The sequence below is a fragment of the Sebastes umbrosus genome, chromosome 22 (genome assembly GCF_015220745.1).
Source record: "Sebastes umbrosus isolate fSebUmb1 chromosome 22, fSebUmb1.pri, whole genome shotgun sequence".
NCBI classification, from domain to species: domain Eukaryota; kingdom Metazoa; phylum Chordata; class Actinopteri; order Perciformes; family Sebastidae; genus Sebastes; species Sebastes umbrosus.
The window spans coordinates 20,925,653-20,949,202 of record NC_051290.1 but is presented as its reverse complement, the minus strand read 5'-3'; the positions used below and the strand labels follow the sequence as shown (position 1 = coordinate 20,949,202).

The 23,550-nt window shown below is 41.3% G+C and overlaps 1 protein-coding gene across 3 annotated transcripts in view; it reads left to right on the top strand.

Moving 5' to 3' along the window:
* The window catches only part of slc8a4b (solute carrier family 8 member 4b), a 123,534-nt gene that overhangs the window by 48,145 nt on the left and 51,839 nt on the right, over positions 1–23,550 (top strand). For all 3 annotated transcript variants that reach the window (XM_037757910.1, XM_037757912.1, XM_037757911.1), the window contains exons 2-11: positions 8,430–8,680; positions 10,897–11,036; positions 11,643–11,795; positions 11,895–12,122; positions 12,236–12,628; positions 16,023–16,133; positions 16,941–17,093; positions 19,580–19,676; positions 19,890–20,081; positions 21,186–21,378. In XM_037757910.1, coding sequence (XP_037613838.1) covers positions 8,509–8,680; positions 10,897–11,036; positions 11,643–11,795; positions 11,895–12,122; positions 12,236–12,628; positions 16,023–16,133; positions 16,941–17,093; positions 19,580–19,676; positions 19,890–20,081; positions 21,186–21,378 — 1,832 coding nt within the window. In that variant the 5' untranslated portion in view covers positions 8,430–8,508. The remainder of the gene's footprint in view (positions 1–8,429; positions 8,681–10,896; positions 11,037–11,642; positions 11,796–11,894; positions 12,123–12,235; positions 12,629–16,022; positions 16,134–16,940; positions 17,094–19,579; positions 19,677–19,889; positions 20,082–21,185; positions 21,379–23,550) is intronic.

Genomic DNA, 23,550 nt, shown 5'->3' with positions numbered 1-23,550 from the left:
CAGAGTTGAAGTGCCCAGACAGCAAAGTCCTGGTCTTATACTGACAAAGATACCAGGATCTCAGGCTGCACTCATGATGGTGAATGAAACATATGGGAGCCAAGTGCACAACAATTTCCCCTCGGGATAAATAAAATTATATCCAGTGGGCAAACTCCGGGTCTGAAAAGTGAAGCCAATGTGGAAGTTCATTCTCTCTAACAGCCAGCAGGGGGAGACTCCTCTGGTTGCAAAAATAAGTCTTATTGTATAGAAGTCTATGAGAAAATGAGCCTACTTCTCACTTGATTTATTACCTCGGTAAACTTTGTTAACATGAGTTTATGGTTTCAGTCGCTAGTTTTAAGTCTTCTTCAATACAGCATGATGTTTATTTAGTAAATTATGGTCCCATTTAGAGTCAAATAGACCATAAAGCAGGGGATGCTTTAGGGCGGGGCTACCTTGTGATTGACAGGTTGTTATCATGGCGTTTTCCGGTCTGGGAGTTGTGTCTGTGTCTTCGTCTTACAACTTTAACCCTTTCACACTGTGGTTTCAGTTCATGAAAGTTAATTGTAACATTTTGGTCTATAAGAAATGTCTTACTCAGCGTTCGTTTGTACTTAGCTCCACCCTCTTGTGTTATTTCTGGCTGCAAAAAACCAAGATGGCTACGGCCAGAAACCAAGATGGCGACGGCCAAAATCCCGAACTCGAGGCTTCGAAACAGTAGTCCACAAACAAATGGATGATCTCACGGTGATTATGTCCACTTATCTTCCATTTGTGCTTGCAAAGGGATCATTAAAATGCACTCTAACTCCCCATTCACGGAAATTTATTTGGATTGGAACCTTCAAACGGTAGCCTGGTGCATGATTCAAAACTCACCTCCAGAGAGACTAGAGAAAGCAATGAAAAAAATCTATGTGTGGTCCTCAGAGAGCGTATAAATCCAGGTCCAACCACTATTGTGTTGTAGTTATATAAACTGTCTTTATCTGGAGGGCAAAGAGATATTACAATAACACTACCTATGCCTTTGTAGCTCACACTTTCCTCTGGGAGTCACAGGTGATTTGCACTGAAAACAGTGATATGATCTCACTTCAGTTCTTCTAGTTCCTCAATATTAGGTCATATGACTTGTTATGGTGGTGTTAGCATTGTGAAAGGATGGAGGATGGAGAAAAATAGAGGACAAGGCGGTGTGGACTATAATGGAAGTGGCAATGCTAGCTGAGCCAATGAAGATGTGGTGAATCAAATGTCATTTAACCAGAGACATTAGGCCCCTGCAGTGAGTGTGTGTGTGAGTGGTGATTCATGGTGCCAAAGGAGGCAGAGCAGCGAAACACAGCTGATTTGATATGAGTCAACAACCATGGTCAATGCTCTTACTGCTTTCAATAAACGGGCCGGGTCCAAGCTTGTGTTTGTGTGTGTGTGTGTGTGTGTGGTTGTGTTTGTGTGTGTGTGTGTGTGCGTGTGTTTGTGCATGTGTGTGTGTGTGTGTGTGTGTGTGAGTGAAGTGCTTCACAGTGGGTGTGAATATGTGCGTTGTCTGCCTTCATCTCATCCTCCAGGCCCTCTGGCACATGCTTAACATTTTCCAAATTAATTTTTGATGCAGACGTCGTCGTTCCGGTTTATTCCGCCGCTGCTTCTCCAGGCACATAATTTATTTCGGTCAGTACTGTTTATTGTTGTGGTGTCCTTTCTTTTATATTGCTTTTAAGATAAGAGATTTTCATTCTTACCTCCATTATTCCCAGGGCCGTAACGTTATAATCCATAAGATTTTGGTCCTGGTTGCTTTGGCGACACCAGCGGTCACTGGTGTTAATAGCAACTTTGTCCAAATGTAGAACAGAAGAGCAACCGGTAATGTCTACTTACAAACAAACTCATGTTGTTGTAACCCATTTGTGCCAAAAGACTATATTTAATATAATAAGGAAAAATGCCACAACATTTGTTCTCATTGGCCAAAAGTCTTGAAATTTGACTGGACATACTTTGGGAAAGTATCTAAAAATACAATTTAGGAATTTTTTATGTCACATGAAAAATCACACTTTTATTAATAGTCAGAGTTAGGAATTTTGAAAAAAATTAGGAAAAACGTTAACATTGTGTTTATTAAATGTTTTTCATATGACATTTTTGCATACCATTGATATCCAACTTGTTCTGAGTTTAAAGATACCAAATTATTGATTGTGGTCAGACTTTTTCTTATCATACTATATCCAGTATTTAGGCACATGGGACTACTGTTTTTTTCCTATAATATAATGGAGTCTATGGCAAAAACAGTAGTCCCATGTGCTCAAATACTAGATGAAATGGTTTGACCAATTCTGAAAATTTCTTCACATTTGTGCTAAGGCAAACCTAGAGAACACAAATTCAAAGTTTTAGTTGCGGTCACAAATGGGTTAATAAGAGAGTCCATCACTCTCAATGTCCGTTTTCTTGTTTTGTAGAAGAATTTTTTTATACTTTTTTTTCACAATAAAAGCCACCCTGTGATTAGCGAGTTGAATGCTTTTAATGTGGAACAGCAGCAAATGTAGGGTTCGCATTAGCAGTAACTTAATGCTGCTCAGACTCGGCATTAGGAAAGTGACACAGTAACGCTGGATAAGCATACATTGTTTCCTCAGTTTGAATCCAGCGCGGGAATGGCGGACTCCGCCGCTAACAATTAAAACTATTATGTAGAGAAGTAATTTACAGAATGTAAATACAATGAATGGCTATTGCTAGAATTAAACACTAACCATAAATAATAACAAAAACAATCCTACGGGTTATAACTTTAAGAAGACTTGATTAGCATTAGCTGTTCTGTTTCTGACTTTTCCTTTAAAATATACTTTATTGCAGGAGTTAACATACATTTACATTTGCTTACGTATGATGTTGTTAATTATTTATTATAGTAAAAAAGTAAAATTGATAGTAAATTATAATGAAATAAAGAAAATAATTACATTAATAAAAACAAGGAAAAGGTTAATGGATAACAAACAAAACACTTTCATTTTAAGACATTTTGCCATCTTGCTCGGGCAGTAAAAGTCTCTCTTCTCTTCTCTTCTCTTCATCTCCCTCATTATCTGCTTGTCATATCACTGTCTTCCATCCATCCTTTCACCTGCGAAGACGTTGTAAACACGCATCATCCAATCATTGAATAATGGGCCTCTATACTCACACATACACACTGTGAACACCTGTTGGCTTGATTGAAAAAGCAGAACATCTTCACAGCTGTGTGATCTTGTGACTGCGTCAACGGATTGTACAGTTTGTGTGTTGGGAGTGTAAACATGCATTTACATACAGCACATGTCTGTGTACACGTGAGCATCGCTGTCAGTCTTGAGACAAGTCGGGACAGGTCGTGGTGTGTGTGATCTGTCAGAATGACTCATGTTCCACAAGGGCTTTCCCTTGGGGAAATAAGGAACATACACACATATAGATATATACATGCACAAGGATTAAGAAGTAATTTCAAGCTCTGGACTGGTGTCATCGTTTGGTTTATTAAAAAGACGAAAAAAATGTGTTTTAATCTGCTGTACATATTTTTAGCATCATACGAGTCCCACAAGTTTACCCCCACTGATGTGTGTTGCAGTAAATCACTGATAAAAACATCAAAGTGTGCAACTTCTTTAGGATGTATAAATTAACAAGATAAAAGCATTCTCCATCTTCTTCAAGTGTGAAAAAGTCCCACTTAACTTCGTGATAATTAGTCAGTGTGGCACCTTGTGCACATGCTCCTATCAATCCTTTATGCTTTCACAGTCGAGCTGACACTTTTTCAGCTATTATTCTGCAACTTTCCACTTTTTCCTTTTTTTGTATTGATTTGCTCTTTCTGTCATGCAGCCTTGCACATTTTTATTAAAGGGTTGCACTCAAGTCGGGTCTGAAAAATGAAAGACAGTCTTGACTCAGCTCAAGAAAAGGCTAATAGCTTTTTCTTTCTCTTTTTTTTTTTTTTTAGCACAAAATACATCTACGGAAATGATAAATACTGCACCTTGACACAAAACTGAGCTCTTAATCTGCCGCAGCTGCATATTAGCCATTTAATTCTGTATTTAGCCGCTGTGCATTTGAGTATTTAGAGTCAGTCAAGTTAAAGTACTATAAAAAAAAGTGCACACCTCCCTTCCAGTGAGCAACCCTTGATACCCTTTTGTGTACCTTTGTGTCATCAAATGTACATATTGTGTACTAAGAATGGGACAGATTTGTTTACAGATGAGGTCGGATGGATCGGAGGTGTGAAAGAGAGAGCGAGCAGGAGCAAGGGATATGGAGAGGTGCTTGAGACGTGAAGTGGTGAGTGGTATGTGTAGGCGGAGAGAGAGAGAGAGACGGAGGACGACAGGACATTAACTCACGTAGATACACGGAAAGAAAGTGAGGAGAGGACCAGACAGAAGAAGAGGGAGGTGGAGATGGACAAGATGGGAAAAGAGTGAGGGGGAAGAAAATAGGAGATTTAATGAAGCAGGTAAAAGACAAAGAGAGGAGAGGGAGAAGGCTGAGTGATACTGATGAACCGAGTCTGGAGAAAAGGGGACGTAAGGTAATTTTGGGGGCGTCTTGAGCATCATCACTAACACAGTTTCCATTCACATCGCATCAGAAAAGTTTTATGGAAACGGCAAAATTCAATAAAACTTCCTCAATTGTGAAAAAGCTTTTACGCCCGCTTGAGGTGGTTTATGCCTTCGCTGAAAGACAGTTGAAGAGTTGCTTGAGATGGATTATGAAAACACCTCTTGAATACTTGAGGTTAGCCATTGACCTTGAATAGTTAAGGTTAGGATAGGTCGTCATGCAGCGAGTCTTGCGTGAGTTTTTTTATCAAGTTTTTGCCAGTTTTCGAAATTTGTGTATTACCTTCTAGACACGGCCACAGTTAGATAACCAAGCCGATTTGTTTTGTTTCCGGTTCGCAACATCTACTTTATCTACTCTGTTTACTGGCGGATTACAGCCATGCGTAGCCTATAGCACCGACTACTGACCAAACCACGCACGCGGTAGCTGAGTTTATTCACTCCAAACCAGTTGATGAAAACGCGCCTAATTCACATTTCTTTTTTTGCGACATTTCAAAAGTTTGCTTAAAATCAGCTCGACAATTGGAATGGAAACACGACTACTGTTGAGTTTGTAAACAGTGACGTGATGATTATGATTACATTTAAACAAAATAGGTAATTTGAAGTTCTAAATCACCAGAATCACACAGGCAAATGGCCGATGAAAACTGCGTGTACGGTTGAAAGCGAGGTCAATGCCTAACCATGACCATCTCAAGAGTTTTGCAACTTGTGGGTTACCTTCTAGACACGACCCCTAAATTACGATTACTAGCGTATAACACCACTGTCGGCAGTAGAGTTTCATTGTGGGTAATGTAGGTGCCAGTTACTTATAAAGAAAATGAATAAGAATGCGTGGAATAAGAAAGACTGCAGCTTCAATTTTGACACTTTTCCTTTCGACAATGACAATGTTTGACAATGTTATAGGAGTGCGATGCTAAATCGGAGTCGGAGTACTTACATAATCACTCTAAGATAAAAAAGCTTACAGCAATCTGTGCTACAGGAGTGAAGTCTCAAAAGGAAGAAAGAACAAAGGAAAGGCAGAGAAGAAGAAGAGAGACACTAAGGGAGTGGAGGGGAAGCAGTAGCGGGATAGACGGCGGCGGAGAGGAGCGAGCCGACTATTGAAGTGACAGGTTGTTGTCAGAGCAGCGAGACCCTGGAAGATAGATGAAGACAGGGTCAGCAACTCCCCGCTAATGTCACGACAGATGACTAACTGTGCTTGTGTGTGTGTTGGTGTGTGTGTGTATGCGCGTATGTGTTTGAGTGAAGACAGGGTCAGCAATTTTTCGCCCAAGGCTGACTAAACCCTGAGTGTGTGTGAGAGAGAGTGAGTATACTAGTACAAGGTCAGCAACTTCAGCACTACAAGGCTCGCTCTTTGTGTTTTGCGTGTATGTTTCATCTCCTCTCTGTGTGTGTGTGTGTGCGTGTGCGTGTTTTCATTGATTTGACCTAACACTGCCAGTTCAAACGGTTTCTCATCCTTTTTTTGGGTCCGTTTTCTCTCACAAAATATTAACTCTGGCCCAACTGAGGAGCCGCCGATACTGCTGTATCTCAGCTAATGTTCACTGCCAAACACTGTATAGCTGCATTGCATCTGCAGCAAAGTACAGCATGCACTGCGTACACACATACACTGGTCTATAATGCCTTGATTCACACATGAAAGACTTGATTCAAGGCCATTGTTTCCACTAGAGAAGTTCAGTTTGTCCACCTTTTAATGCGGCGGTTTGTGCTAAATAACTTGTTCATAGTGTTCACATGAGTGAATGCTCTGAGTTAAGAGAGCCATCAAAGTTTGAACGTTTTGCCCTTCACTGTGCACTCACACCAAAAGATTTATGAGCAGAGCGAGTGGGGAAGTTGGTGTCCTGAGCATAACCTCTCTGGCAGCACTTCCTCCACGGCTTTAATATTGAAAGACAAAATTGAATTGATTTTCGGGCACTTGGAGGGGTCAGCGCAACAAGCTGTAAACACGCTAATGACACTTTATGACCTTATAAAGTTGTTACAGCAGAAGTGTTGGCAAACCGTTGCCTTTTAGACATCCAGCAGATGCGGAATAACATTAGCATTCATTTCATTTTTGTTTATGGCCACCTGGTGATTGAAAGTCCAACATTCACTCTCCTTTTAGCTCTGTTTTTGGTCTCCACCAACTCCTGAGAGAAGTATCTGGCTCTTTAGCTGCTAAACGCTCTGATACGTTCACCAGCTAGTTGCTAACTTTGTCTGCTGTTTTTTTGCATATAGTGGGTTTATCAGCGCTTTTTCACTGCAAACAGCTGCCTGCTGTGGCTGTAAATGAAGCTGATGAGAGCGGTGGGACTGAGTCAAAAGTTGTGGGCCGTAAATTCAAAACAGAGAGCTGAAAGATGCTAAAAACCTCTGTAGAGTTCCCTTTCACTTTACACATAATCATTTGACCTGTTTTTCATAGAAAAATATCAGCCCTGTCTCCTAAAAATTCCGTTCCCATACATTTAAACGACACTCTCAATTACGTTTGGATGGGACACGTGTTTTGTCGTGGATTATCTTTGACGTATCACAAATAGGCCGCAGCACGTGATGCAGTACAACAAGCGACATAATATATTATATATTATACATATTATATATTATAATTAACACCGTTAACCACATGTGTAAAACTGCAACCGTAATCCGGGAGAAAATGAACATATATTTCCCTCAAAACGTAAATGAGAATGCAGTTTCTTTGTATGGGAACATAATTTTGTAAGAGAAGGTTGAAAAAATATGAAGAGTGCAGCTTTAACCACCCATAATAGTCTAAATCTAACCATTTGATTAGTGGAGCCTGAAGGCTTTAACTACCAGGCAGGAAGATCTGCATACAAACTGCCACTCTATCTACTGTATAGTGCGTCTTTAAAAGCATAAATCGATGAAGTCACCACATTTTGTTGTAATTGTGAATATGTGGGACATGTTGAGTGGTAGGTGGTTTTACGTGTAAACTTATCACCACTGGAATTGATAGTGATTGGTGTGGTGGTGACTCCAGTTAGTTTAACAGCCCACTTTCATCTGTTATCACAGCTGACTCCAAGAGTTCTGTGTTCACATTTAGGGGATGAAAGATTTCTACTGCAAAGTCTAAATGAAAAACAATCCTATAGTTCCAAAGTCCACATTACAAATACAGTACTGTGTCTACTGTCTGCTCTGTGGTGCAGCTAAAAAAAGATTGTTCCACAGTCCAGATTAAAAACAAGAGGCGATTGATTTTTTTTTTTCCATCTTGGCTCCCGAGGAGCTCGGGCCGGCTACATCTACTTCAGCTTTATTGTAGACTTTATTATTTTAACTTTATTACAGAGGCTGGCTACAAGTGTATCATCATTTACAGCATTTCTGCAGCCGTTTTTTTATTAGCCTTGCTTTTATGTACTGTAATGACCTTTCATTATTGCTTTTATTGCTTCTTCATTTCATTCCACCTGTTTATAATCCACCATAAAGCACTTTGCAACCGCCTTCTATTGAGTTCTGTTAAAAAATGAGAGAGAAAGTTGTTATTTTAAGTCACATAAAATATAGGGCTTTTGCTGCGGATGCTCTTCCTCACCCCGTGCTATTAACTTCAAGTTTTACCATTTTCTGCACACTAATTAAAGACACTTGAGTTGATTTAAAAGCAGCAGAAGGTGTTTTTATAGTGAATACGATTAAACCAACAGGAATAGTTCATGAGGGAGTTCACTAAGCGGTGTGATTGAAAGGTTGAATAACGACTCTTCTTCTGTCTCCCTCCAGGATTTGGACGTCACTCCGTGCTGCGCCGACCCAGTAGAAGTCAATAGAGTCCAGCGAAGGCCCGTCTGCATCAGCAGAGATGGCTCCAGCGGCCATGTCTGTGCCTCCGTCCTCTCTAACCTCCCTCCACCCGTCCCGCCTCCTCCTCTTCTTCCTCCTCTCCGCCTTTCTGCTCCTGTCATGTCCTGGATCAGTGCATGCAGGTTCATCTGAGAAAAACTGTTCGGCTAGTGGAGACCCCTGTCAGGAAGGTGGGTTGGTCCTATTATCTGTGAGAAAACTGGGATTAACATGATTACATATGATAGATGCAGCTTATTGAAAGGGTTAAGAAGGGGAAAGACTTAAGCCTCTAGTGTTCTGTGTACCAGCCATGTAAGCTACTGATGTCACCTGCCTTTATCACAGCTGAACATAATCCTGTTTTAGATCAGTAACGTTCACCGCTGCACCCGATAAGACTGTTATCAGGCTATTAAATAGACATTATCGGACGCTATAAGCACCGTGGATGTGGGTCATTAGGGGCCTACTACGTTGTAAAAGTGTAAGCGAAACTTAAAAGTAAGACGTTCTAACATGTGAAACTGAATGAAAGGTCACGTTTTTAGAACACAAACAGAACTGCTTCTTTAGGTTTAGGCAACAAAAGTTAAGTTTAGGGGAAAACCTTGTGTTTTGGCTTAAAGTAACTATGTTTGTAAAGTGAAAGTGAAACTTAACACATTGTTGGTATCACACAGGATGCAAATCCTGGTCTCTCTGGGTGAAAACCTTGTGTTTTATGTCCCACGCATTGCCCCCGACCTACTAGTGGGTGTAGTAGGTCTTTACTGACCCACATCTACGGTGCTAATGGCGACTGATAACGCCTATTTAATGGCCTGATAACAGTCTAATCAGCTGACAAGTGATACCCAGCAGATCTCAGGCTAAAAACACAATATACGGCCTAATTTAAAGGGAAACGCTGCATCCATCGCCATCTGTCCTCCCCTTTAAATTTGGCTCATTTACAGTATTTCATTTCTAAAGTGGCAATTCAATTCCCTCCTTTGTACGAATCAATAATAAAGCATGAAAGTCCTGATATGTTATAATGGAGGCAGTAGATGCAGTAAATTATATGGCTTGACTGCATTAATGTATTCATAATTTTATTCTGTGTTAATGTCCTGCAGATTTAATAGCCAAGTCTCCATTATCTTGGTTGCACTAACCATCCAGGGTGTATAGAACAGATTTTATGGAGAAAAATAGACCATACTAATTTTATATTCAGCTGCAGAGCACTAATTCACCTATCAGCTTAAGCTCTACAAGAAAGTATTCCTTTGATGACTTACTATAATATTTTAAAGAGGACCTATTGTGCTTATTTTCAGTTTTGTACTTGTATTTTGAGTTTCTACTAAACAATGTTTACATGCTTTATTGTTAAAAAAAAGCTTTATTTTTCTCGTATTGGCTGTGCTGCAGCACCTCTTTTCACCCTCTCTCTGAAACGCTCTGTTTGAGCTCCTGTCCCCCCCAAAAAGCCCAGTCTGCTCTGATTGGTCAGCTGTGCCAAATTCTTTGGATTCCGCTGTGGCTCCGCTCTAACTAGCTTTGAGGGTGTGCCAAACTAGCCCCTAGGCAGGTGTAATGCAAATGTGTTACTTGGTGACATCACCACGTTACGGAAGAGAAGGCGGTACTTCAAGCGAGGCATTTCAGGCAGGTTCCGTTTTTTGTGCATGTTCACCTTTTAAATGCACAAAAAAAACTATATAACACACAAAAGGAAAGAGAAAAAAGCACAATAGGTTCTCTTTAAAATATCAATTTTGTTCTTCATCATATCATATAGTAACATGCTTTAGAGTTACAGCGCAGCTTAACTACATAGAGTGTATTGTATATTCCTCATGTTGTACCAGTATATCAGTCTAAGGACTCCTTCATTTCTAAAATAGCCTATAAATAACCTCCTGGCATTTATTGCCGCATATTTTGCCAGCTCATTCTGTGCGACCGACCGGTCCAGAGGCTCTGCAAATAACAGGAAAGAGATTTATTTGCCAGTCGCTAATGCATAGTTAGAGTTGGACAATGTCAGCAGAATATTCATAACGCACCCACACCAGGAACGCTGCTCCATACGAAGGTGTTTGATTGCCTCCATGAGCAAAAATGTACCACTGGTGAGTTATCAGCGGATTGTGCCAATTTACTGTCTTGAAACTAGAGCACATTGATCCATTTCAATACGTTTTATTAAGACAAATGGGACCATATGGAACACTTATTATAATCGTTAATCAGGTTGAATTGCTACTGAGCTTTTTACTAAATGCCCACAGTGACTGTACCTACAAGATTATAGAGGATTAGTTAGGTTATCACACTAAATTGTTGCAACCAAATATTTCTTGTGATCCTTTGCTGCAAAACTTAGTTGGATTATTGTTGTTTTTTTATATTTCAGGCGTGGTACTGCCCATATGGAACCCTCAGAACCCCTCTGTGGGCGACAAAGTGGCTCGGGCCATTGTTTACTTCGTAGCACTCATCTATATGTTCCTGGGCATGAGCATCATAGCGGACCGGTTCATGTCTTCTATAGAGGTAGGCAAGAGATGAATGACCACATGCTTCTTTTACTATTGAGATGTTCCATTATTTCTCTTCATGACTTCATAGTAGATTATTGCAGTTATATATCATGTCAGCTATCAGCAGTCATCATCATTTTGGGGAAATATAATGGATCTAATTTAATATGACTCATGTTTGACGGCTCTGTGGTGTCTTTGTAAAATACTTAAATTGCTTTTTTTGCCTTTCTTTTCCTCATCACTCTCCTTCTATTTCGTTTTGGTGCATCCTCTACTCTTATTTCCTTTCCTTGCTTTTCCTTTTAACTTTCCATTCATTTTCCTTCGGTGCATCCCCTACTCTTTTTTCCTTTAACCTCCTTTTCCTTATCATTTCCCTCTCCTTTCCTTTTGGTGCATCCTCTGCTCTTTCCTATTCCTTATCACTTTCCTCTAATTTCCCTTTGGTGCATCTTCTACTCTTCTTTCCTTTCCTTTCCGTTCCTTTCTTCTCCTTTCCCTTATCACCTTCATTTCATTTCCCTTTGGTGGCTCCTCTACTTTTCTTTCTTTTCCTTGTTTTTTGTTATCCTCCTCTCCTCTCCTCTCCTCTCCTCTCCTCTCCTCTCCTTTCTAGGTCATAACCTCCCAGGAGAAAGAAATCACTATTAAGCGGCCAAATGGCGAGACCACCACCGCCACGGTCAGGATCTGGAATGAGACCGTTTCTAATCTCACTTTAATGGCCTTGGGTTCTAGTGCCCCTGAGATACTGCTGTCAGTTATTGAGGTGAGCACAATATGAGCCGGATGGTTAGGCCTCACATTAGATTAGCTGATACAGAATGTAATGGGAACACGGTAATCTGATTTTTCACCCCACCGATAGGTGTGTGGCCACGGTTTCGAGGCCGGCTCTCTGGGTCCCAGCACCATCGTGGGCAGCGCCGCCTTCAACATGTTCGTCATCATCGCCCTGTGTGTGTACGTGGTTCCTGACGGAGAGACGCGCAAAATCAAACACCTTCGGGTGTTTTTCGTCACGGCGGCATGGAGTATCTTCGCCTACATCTGGCTTTACCTCATTCTGAGTGTCTTTTCCCCCGGAGAGGTGGAGGTGAGGATATACAGAAAGCTGCTACGAGAGTTTGGGAAAAAGAGAAAGTTGGGTAGGAAGAAAGGGAAGGAGAGAAAAAGGAAGCTGTTAACTCTGTGTCTTCTCTCCTCTAGGTATGGGAGGCGGTGTTGACCTTCCTCTTCTTCCCACTCTGCGTGGTCCAGGCCTGGGTGGCCGACCGCCGCCTCCTCTTCTACAAGTACGTCCGCAAGCGTTACCGCGCCGACAAGCACCGCGGCATCATCATTGAGACGGAAGGAGGGGCGGACGGAGAAGGAGCCGGAGGAGGAGCGCTGGGCCCGGGGGGCTTCACCAAGATGGACATGCTGGAGCTGGACGGGCAGATGGCGTTGAATTGTCACAGCGGGATGGACGGTATGGAGGACGGAGGAGCGAAGGCGGAGGAGGACGAGGCCAGAAGGGACATGGCGAGGACGCTGAAGGATCTGAAGCAGAGGCACCCGGATAAAGACATGGAGCAGCTGATTGAGATGGCTAATTATCAGGTCAGGAGGGTGCACATTGATTTATTGATATGGGGTATATATTTTTGAAAGAATAATTTGATATTTTGGGAAATACGCTTATTCACCTTTTTTGCCAAGAGTCCGTAGAGAATAGCGATACCACTCTCGTGTTTGTGCATTAAGTATGGAGCTAGAACAGGGAGGCGATTAGCTTGGTTTAGCATAAAGACTGGCTCTGTCCAAACTTTAAAACTCACTAATTAGCATGTCTGTGCACAAACAGAAACGTTGTGGTTGTTATGGAAAGTTTATGAAAAGTTGTGGTTTTATGGGAAGTTACATTCTTTAGCTATTTATTAGCAGCGGCCAGGTGCAGTCACTTCCGGGAGTTGCCATTTACCGCTAAAAAATTGCTAATGTTGTGGCACGTAACTCCCCCTAAAGTCACAAAATGTGATCTTTTCTGTCTCTATGGATTAAACAAACAGTGTTAATTTCGTTAACTAAAACTAAATATATTCGTCAACAACCTTTTTTTCCATGACTAAGACGAAACGATGACGAGACGGCGCCGCCGGCATTAAACACTAACGTAGACGATATCAAACTCTCAATATCGTTGACGAAAAAAGACGAGACTAAAACGTAATTTAAAAAATAAAAACGTTACCAAAATCTCTCTTTATTTTCGGCACCTTCCACCATTCTCCTCCCGTCGGGTTCGGGTAGTTGATTAACGCGTATGTTTGCATGTTGGCGGTGCAGATCGGCTCTCATAACGGACTGGTGGGTGCGACTGAACCGCGCGTCATTAATGAGCGCGGTCAGGAGGACTTGGAGTAACTGCAAAGCTGCATTTTAATCATTCAACCTGTGTTTTTCATCAGATAATTATAAGATGAAATCGTATTTTAAATAAATTTGGCTAAAATGACAAAATGATTGTTTTTGGCTAAAACAGACGGACTGATGACAAAAGTAATGACTAAAAAGTAATGACTTTTCAGTGACTAAAACTGGACGAAAACGTTTTAAGTTGTCGTCCACTAAAACTAGATTAAAACTATGAAGGATTAAAATGACTAAAATGTGACTAAAACTAATAAAACTAGGACTAAATCTAAGCTAACTGTTTCCCCTTACTTCCAGTCTTTATGCTAAGCTAAGCTAATTGCTTCCCGGCTGTAGCTCCATACTTAATGCACAGACGTGAGAGTGGAATCAATCTTCATATTTAAGACTAAGTATATGAATGGTGTGTACATCTGTATAAATGTGATTGGATCTTATTAGTCAGCTGCTAATTATTGAGGCCCTGCATTTCTTCTAACTTGTTTGCTCTGTCTTCACTCCATCTCGACTTTGTTCCTTTTTTACTGAGCTAAAGATGCGACTCCTCTGAGGGTGACTTTGTGTCGGAGATGACACTGTGACATATTCAGTTGTGCTTCTATCACCTAGAACACCTGGGTTAGGTGACAGCAGATGGGACGGCACACAGCTGTTATACAGAGAACATTTCAAAATGTTCCAGAGCTGTTTAACGAATTACATAACTACCTTAGTGAATTGGATTAATATTAACCCCTTCTTTCATTCCCTCTAATGCACATTTATTCGTAAAAAAATGGAAACCCATCTGCCGGTGTGCACACACACTAAATATACATTCATGTGATGTTATGATGTGCTGATAAAACCACTAGTTTACAGAGAGGAAGGTGCTGGTTGGCTTGATTGACAGCCCTGTAACATGCAGCCCTTCTGACATCCAGGTGATTTTTTGCCCGGTAAGTTGTATGAACATTAGATATGTGAGCGTGAAAAGTTCCTTCTTGGCCTTGGAAGCCGTGGCTTGACGAAAAATTTGTATCGCTAGGTCCACTTGTTAGTTTTTTTTTCCTGATTTTACAGTCAAACATTGAGTTAATGCTTTAAGGAAGCGTCAAAAGCTTCACTAAAAAGCCAGCAAGTGGACCTCGAGTTAAGATTTTTTGGTGGAATTTAGATTTACGATTTGTGAATTGATATATATATATATATAGGCCATTGAAACTCAGTGTTTTGTCCTAAATTTAACTTTTGGTTAAATTTGGCATTGGTTTAGTTGAGTTTTGATTATCAATGCGTCACAAAGAGATTAATCGACTCGTCGGTTAATCTGTTCTCATCCCTGGTACTAGATAGCTGCCACACACACATATCCTCATCTCTTTGTTGTAAGATTTACTTGCTTAAAAATGTTTATGAATACTAATCGTCAAACTGGCACATTAAGGATTCCTCTGTTTTATCCGGTTTCATCCGTTAATGCTGTAGAAGCTGTCCAAGTCTCCGCTGCTCTCCCTTTCTCTGCTTTGCCCTCTTCCTTCCCTCGCCTCCTCTCCAAGTCATTTCTTGGTCTTTGTTTTTTTCGGTAGCGAGGGAGGGAAGGGAAGGAGTCTGGCAGGCACCCCAAGGTGCTCTGGGCAACTTCCAGATGTTTGTTTGCGTTCAAGCCCCCCCCTCCCTCCCCATCCTGCAGCTACTCCCTCAGCCTTGTGCTGTAAATAAAAATGACAGCTGCCTCGGAGATTAAGCGCCACCGGATAAATTAAGGTTTTTGTGGTCCTAATGAATCATTAAATTAAAAATAAATCATTGGTCCCCCGAGGTGGAATTGGACTTTCATTAAGTTAGGCCAGCTTGCTCAGCAAAACCAGTTTTAACTAAACTAACAGTTACGGCTTCAATCCCTGCGAAAGTGGAGTGAAATTGCCGGCTTGCTTCCCCTGAATTTTAATAAATCACAGTGTTTCCAGCTATGAGGCATTTAATCTAATGATCTCCACAACTACAGTGGCCAATTTGTTCATTTTCTGTATGGTGGATTGTTGGATATTAAATTGTTATTCAGCCATACATTTTCATTGAGACTTATATTGATAAGGTCCATTAGATCTAAAGTTTGCAGCTAAGAAAAAACACAGTTCTTGTTCAATGCAAAGAGGTTAATACTTAAGGGAAGTGCACGGCTACAAAGTCAAATCATTCCTTATCAGCGTGATTCCACTTATGTACTCATTTATTTTGGCAATATCTTTGTCAAAACACGCAGACAGGTACAGCTTTTTAAAGCATTAGTGAAGCTCCAACATCACAAACACCAGAGAAATAGACATCCCTCATCTTAAAGTGCAGCATCTGGGTCCAAACCTCAAGCATTCACCCTTTTAAAGTGTCTTTAAGTAACTCATCAAATCTGCATCTGACCTTTGACACTCTAACCTCCCTGTGGAAACGTGAGAAGAATTTCCCAAGCGAGATTCACTGATTAACCTTTAAAATTGCAGCTGTCAGTTTACAATAAGAGACTAATGTGTAAGAAGCCCATCAAATTATAAGATTGACATGAATAGATCACTTTCTAAAATTGATTGGTTTCGTTGATTAGGTCCTGATGCAGCAGCAGAAGAGCAGAGCGTTCTACCGTATCCAGGCAACCAGGATGATGATCGGAGCTGGCAACATCCTCAAGAAGCACGCTGCCGACCAGGCTCGCAAGGTGAGACGCACATAATCTCCCCCCATCCCCATTATTCAAACTAGGGCTGCCAAAGTTAACACGATAATAACGCGTTAACACAAATTCGTCTTAACGCCACTAATTTCTTTAATGCATTAACGCAACTTGTGATTGTTAGGTTGCAGCAGGCAGTTTTAAAGCTAGAGTGAAGATATTGGCATCATATTAAACTAGAAAACCTAAAGAATCCATTGGTACCAACCATGTCATACTAGGTTGTGGCTGAAGAGGTAAAATAACGCTCCAAACTTGCGCTGAAGTTTTGGCGAGGAAAAACTGGCATGGCCATTTTCAAAGGGGTCGCTTGACCTCTGACCTCAAGATATGTGAATGAAAATGGGTTCTATGGGTACCCACGAGTCTCCCCTTTACAGACATGCCCGCTTTATGATAATCACATGCAGTTTGGGGCAAGTCATAGTCATGTCAGCACACTGACACACTGACAGCTGTTGTTGTCTGTTGGGCTGCAGTTTGCCATGTTGTAATTTAAGCTTATTTCTTATGCTAAATGCAGTACCTGTGAGGGTTTCTAGACAATATTTGTCATTGTTTTTTGTTGTTAATTGATTTTCAATAATAAATATGTACATATATTTGCATAAAGCAGCATATTTGCCCACTCCCATGTTGATAAGAGTATTAAATACTTGACAAATCTCCCTTTAAGGTTCATTTTTAACAGATCAAATGTGTTATTAATTCACGACTAATCACGATTAAATATATTAATCAATTGACAGCCCTACTTCAAAGATTACAATTTTATTTTATTTTTTTCTCCAGGTGGTGAGCAGCCATGAGATCCAGGCCCAGGAGGATGACCCTCACACCATCAGGATGGATTTTGAACCCCCTTTGTACCAGTGCTTTGAAAACTGTGGCTCCTTAAAATTGACCGTTGCTAGACGCGGAGGAGACGCTGGAGTTACCGTCAAGGTGTGTGTGGCGTTAATGCAAGATAGTAGAGTTCAGAGGAATAGGAATCAAAGTGTGTTTATAAAACCGTGTGTGTGTTATGGGAGAGAAGCCAAAAGACTCCCAGACAGACAAAAGCAGACACCACAGAAAACAAAACTCTGAAGTGATTTCACTCACAACTTTGGCAGCTTTCCTGGTCTTGGTCTGATCTTACTCCTAACATGTTCTCACCTCTAGAGAGCTTCCTTGTTCTCTTCTCTGGTCAGACGCTGGTAAAGGGATAGAGGTGGGTGATAAAAGAGAGCTCTGAGACACGACACAAAACACTTTATTCTCCAGATTTTTAGATTTCAGCTCAGGTTGTAACTCAAAGAAAACACATATCCGTTTGCAAAGGCCCATTGATCTCGGGCTTAACGTTGGCCTCGTATTCTGAATAAGAGATTTTCCGTCTCCCACAGGGAGTCTGTGTCAGCGTAGTGATATCTGATCTGCTCGCTATCGGGGCTTTGCAAGGCTGTGTCTCCTCTCTTCCTCTGCCTGTATACAAATGAAACTATGATGCAATATCAGCGCTGTCTGCAGAGTAATGGCATGGCCTCAGTCTGCCATCTACTGAAGGCTGATTTAGTGAAGTGAGGTGGCCTATTTACCACACACACACACACACACACACACAGGCTCTACAGGCACGGTGTCAGAGCAGCGTTTTACAGACAAAGAAATTATTATCAACGAGGCTACTTTACTTGATGGCACACTTGTTGAAACAGTCAAAGACTGCTATCTCAGCCTTTTTTAATTTACAAAAAGGTTTAGCATTGTAGCACAAAGCAACATTTTGCCAGGTGTAAACATCTTTTATATATCATGGAATGGCTAAACTGCAAACTTAAAGCTGCATTAATTGATTTCTTTTGCCATTTTGGAGCTGTGTGAACAAGCTATAAACGCTGACATCACCTTTTATGATAAGATACGATAAGATAGAACTTTATTAATCTCGAAGGAAATTCTTGTGCCAGAGATTGCTCAAAATTACAACAAGTTCAAGTGTATAAAATACAAGTGTATGAAATAAAAAGTACTATTTTCTAGCACCAGTACCTAAAAGAATAACAATTAAGTAAGATGCATTTAGTAAAATTATTAAATAAGATAAGTAAAATAAAAAAGGTAAAGTAAGCTAAAAAACAGAAAAATAAGTAATTTGCATATGATGAGAAAAATAAGTAATATTGCACATGTTGGACATTAATATTGCACACAATGAACAGTGATATTGCACATGAGAATGAAAAAAGTAGTATTGCACATGATATTGATATTATTGTTGTTGTCAGTAAATCGCGAAATGGCTAAACTGCAAACTTAAAACTGCATTAATTGATTTCTTTTTGCCATTTTGGAGCTGTGTGAACAAGCTATAAACACTGACATCACCTTTTATAATAATATGGCTAACTTGTTAGCAAACAGTTGCTTATCTACACGTCCAGCAGATATGGAGAAACATTAGCTTTGATTTGGAGTTGGCATTTGTACCTGATAAATATCAAGTCCAATATTCACTCTCCTTTTAGCTTTGGTTTGCACTCTAATAACTCCTATGAAAGATATTTGTAGCTGCTAAATGCTCCACCATGTTCACCAGCTATTTGTTGCTAACTTTATGAGTTTGCCGTTTGGTGATGAACAGGTTTTTAAGAGCCTATTAGTTGAAAACAGCGGCCTGTTTTCATAGTCACATTAAGATATCATTTCTCACATTTCAATCTTAAAGGTACAGTGTGTAGGATTTGGTGGCATCTAGTGGTGTGGTTGCAGATTGCAACCAACTGAGTTCTCCTCCTCTCACTCCTCCCTTTCCTATTCAAAAGTACTTAGACAACACAACTTACAGCTGTGTCACTCAAGCACATTTCATCAAGAGTGAAAAATAGAGCCAAGCCAAGAGAACGACTACAAAAACACTTGAGTCACTGATTCAGTTTTGCCTACAGACAGCCTCCGATTATTTCGAAGTAATCTGAATTTCTTCCCATTTTTACATAACAGGCGATACAATCTGATCACTGTTATCTGACTATCAACAATGAGGGTAAAGTTGTAAGCCTCTGTGTATAGATTGGAGAGGGTTAATAAACTGGGCAGATGGAGAGAGGACGGAGAGAATGGATACAGGGAAAGTTTTGTTGTACTATCTTCAAAGTCTTTATTATCAGACTGTATCTGACCAGAGGGCTCAGTTTAATGAAGCAGTTCTTCTTGTTTTCTCTCACCCTCTGTTCACATCTCCCCAAATGCCTCTCCTCCATTTCTTTGCCGTCCTCCTCTATCTCTCTCTCTCTTCCTTTCTGTTCTCTGTATTCTCCCTCTCCCCTTTGTGTTTATCTGCCCTTTTTATATCTGTTCACTTGTGTTTCATCTTTTGACGGCTCTTTTCGTTCCCCTTCACCCTCGTCTCACCCCGCTTCCCATCTCTCTCTCATATCTCCCCCCAGGTGGATTACCGCACAGAGGACGGTACAGCAAACGCAGGTTCCGATTATGAGTTTGCAGAGGGAACGCTGCTGTTTAAGCCAGGCGAGACCCTCAAAGGTAAAAATAACAGCGAGAGCAATACTCTATGGCATATTTTCAAAAAACACATCCCCGAGACTGAGGCTCAAATAGAAGAGGTCATCTGCAGTGCCAACTTTTTCCCACCGGCTTCAACAAAACTGGGATTTAAAGATTTATTATTGAAATGATTTTGCATAAAGATGATTCTGTACCAAAATCAACATCCTACAATGGCAATTCTTTCACCAGAGATCACAGTCGGAGTGATTGACGACGACATCTTTGAGGAGGACGAGTATTTCTACGTCCACCTCAGCAACCCCCGAGTGGTAGGTTACCCTGAGATTGGCACCGCCCCGCTGGATGCCAGCGCCACCCCCAAAGCCGTGCTGGGTGACAACCATACAGCCACGGTGACCATCTACGATGACGATCACGCAGGTAACAGGAATCTCTGAGTAATGTAACAGGAGTTGTCTATCTTAATGTAACTACTAACACACAATACATTTGGTCCTTACATTTTATAGTTAAAGGGCAGGTCCATCTGCGTTTTTTCTGGGGGGTTTTTCAAATGAAAACGCCCACTCAGTCGTTAGCAAAAAGCAGTGAAGTAGGTAATCAAAGTAAGCTAATTGAATCTGATAAGTAAGGTTATGAACAATGTTAACGCTAGCACTAGCTGAGTCAAAGTTAGCTGTGCTAAGTTTGGAAATAACTGAAGGTTTGAAGATTTTTACGTGGGGTTGTATGTATTTTCCGCGTTCTGTGAGGTAAAATTACTGTTTTTGTGAATGTAGTCTGGTGGCTTTGAAGATAGCTTCAGTTCCCCCTCAGAAAGGGCTGTCTGACGGCGAGGTTAAGTAGCTGAAAAACATATTTTGGCCACCTAAAAAAACAATCAATAACAGTTTAAGTGTGCGCTATATTTAGAATGTTTTCACCGCTTCACCTCGCCATCAGACAGCCCTTTCCGACGGGGAACTGAAGCCGTTATATCGCTGTCTTCAAAGCCACCAGACTCCATTCACAAAAACAGTAATTTTGCCTGGCAGAACACTCCTTGTTTCTCGCACGCCACAAATTCTCCTCACTTTCTATGTAAGGAAATATTAATGTTAATTTAAGTTCTTCTGTGCAAGATGAAACATGCGAAACAGACAAAGAAATTGTCTGCACCCCACCAGCTTAATGTTGAATCCAAGTGGTTCTAATGCTTTGCTACATAGTCCCAGGATAAAGGTATCACAAAGAGTTGCAGTTCCCTCAATGTCGCCAATTTTTCAGTTAAAGGAGTTTGCTAACATCCAAAGAGAATTAAAGAGCGGGAGGCTGAGTGGAGAGTGGGCATTTACCTGATGCTTATTATCTTTCATCAAGAGAGAGTGGGTGGTAATCTATTATCCCCTTCACTATATATACGGTACACACTGGAGAGCAAGCTAGTGAGTGAGAGCGTAGGTGTTTACCAACCTCATCTTTCATGTCTTTCTAGTGTTTCTCCCCTGTGAAATAATGTACTTTCTGTCTTTCTTCCTTTCTCAGGCATCTTTACCTTCGAGGTCTCCAGCCAGAAGGTGAGCGAGAGCGTAGGCGTGATGGAGGTGAAGGTGATGAGGACTTCGGGGGCCCGAGGCCTGGTAGCTGTCCCCTACCAGACCGTGGACGGCACCGCTAGAGGAGGGGAGGACTACGAACACTCCGCTGGCAAGCTGGAGTTTCAGAACGACGAGACCATGTGAGTGCAGACACGTTATCAGTAGCTGTTATTTAACCTGCTTTACAGCACGTTTTATGCACACTTTGCAACCGAACATCTGTAAGTTCGCAGCTTACTTACCAGGGGAGTTGACCACTGGCCCAATATCTAAAAAAAAAACAAGTATATTCCTTTAATTCATCACTAAAAGGTGACTGACATATTTTTGGATTGCCAATGACACATTCCTCTCTCCCTGTTTCCTTTCTGTGTGATTGACTACCATTGAGAAATGGCTGCTTAGGTTAATTGAGTGTTAAACATTCATTTCCAGTATAAATAGCTCTATTAGGCAGATAACAGCGTAATAATGCCACTGTTCAAGGTAGGCTACTCTGCATTGAAATGCTTTTTCACACGTGCACGCACACACACATACACACACACACACACACGCACGATTGCTCTTGTGTCCTTGGGCGCATGCATTTTTAATATGCTGATGTTAGCGGTGTTAAATTGACCAATACATAAAGCAGTTGGGAATGCAGTTTCCTCAGCGCCTCCTGGGGCCTATAAAGCAAGTACTCTGTGTTTGTGCGAGTGTGTGTGTGTGTGTGTGTGTGGTTCTGTACTTGTATCTGTATGAGGACCAACTTGAAGGGTGAGGACATTCATGCATAGCGAGGACATTTCCGCTGGTTGCTGTTTGAGTGACAAGGTTAGACAAAGGTTAGGGTAAGGCTTGAACAATAGTTAGTTCTTAAGTGTTCTGTCATGGGGACGTATTTATGTCAATGAGTATCCTCACAAGTAATAATACAAATGTGTGTGTGTGTGTGTGTGTGGTTGTGTGTCTAGGGGGACCAAATGTTGGCAAGGCCATTCAAAAGCTGTTCATCTGTGGCTCGCCCTCAGAGACAGACTGACAAGATGGTGTGTGTGTGTTTGTGTTTGTGTGTGCTCTTGAACTTCTATCTTTGTAAGGACCAATTTTAGTTTTAGACCTTCAGAGGGAGGACACTTTTGTCTCTTCAAAGAGCTGCTTTAGCTTCAAGATTTTGTTTTTGGGTTAAGATTAGAACATGTAGGTTAAACTGGGGACACACCGAGCCGACATAAAAAAACTAACGGCGACAAAGGCCACCAGTTTTGTCGCTTCACGTTGTCTTTGTTATGGCCGACAAGTTGCACCCGAACACACCGCAGACACTACAGCCGGCGGCCAGTTAGCACATACGTTCTGTATTCGTCATTCCAGATGGCCATGTCGCTGTAAAAATATCCGTGTATTGGATTGATCAGATGAAGATGAAAAATGAGAAGAGCCTTCTGTATTTTTCCTCTTGACTTTACTCGTTGGCTTCAATCAGAGCGATTTCTCTCACCGACGGGCTCCGCCGCCGTTTCAACATGCTGAATCAGCCAAAAAAACTCCAACACGGGCGGACTAGATCCGACGGATGCTCACCGATGGCCCCAAACTTTCCCTCGGCCGACGGTCGGTTTGTTGTGCCAGGACCTTTAAGGTTAAGGGCTGGGGTTAGACATGTACTGTAGTTGTGATCAAGGCTTCTGGGCTATAGGGAATGCATGATTACAATGAGGGTCCTCACTAGTATAGGAGTACAAACGTGTGTGTGTGTGTGTGTCAGACCAGCATTTACAAATGAACGAGATGCTTGCCAGCTGATACCAGCCAGATTACGAGCGTCACTACAAGGGCAGAGTGTGGTTGCACATGTGTGTTCGTGTGAAATGATGTCCCATCACTGACGTAATCACTAAAGCTGGCTAGTGAGCTGTGAGGATAGGAAAGGGGTGAGAGAGGAGAGAGATATAACAGAGATATACTGTATCTCGTCTGTTGCTGGAGTGTCAGTACAGAAACTAAAGACAAGACTGATGCCGGTGGAGCCAAGATACCGTTGGTGTGTTGTCTACGAGAGGATTACAGAGATCAGTGGGTGCATTATGTTTTGCCCCTAAGAGACTGTAACTTTGTGGGTCAAGAGTAAACAATAAGCATCTTCCTCCGCTGGATGTGGATTAACAGTGCAAGGCTTATATTTATGAAGTATCTGAGAATCATAGATAAATTGGTCTTTTAATTAGGATACCCACTTTTAGCTAGCAGTATGCATTGATCAGAACTACAATGCATGTGTTTCTCTGGTAGTTACTAGGCCTGTCAATCGACTAAAATAGTTA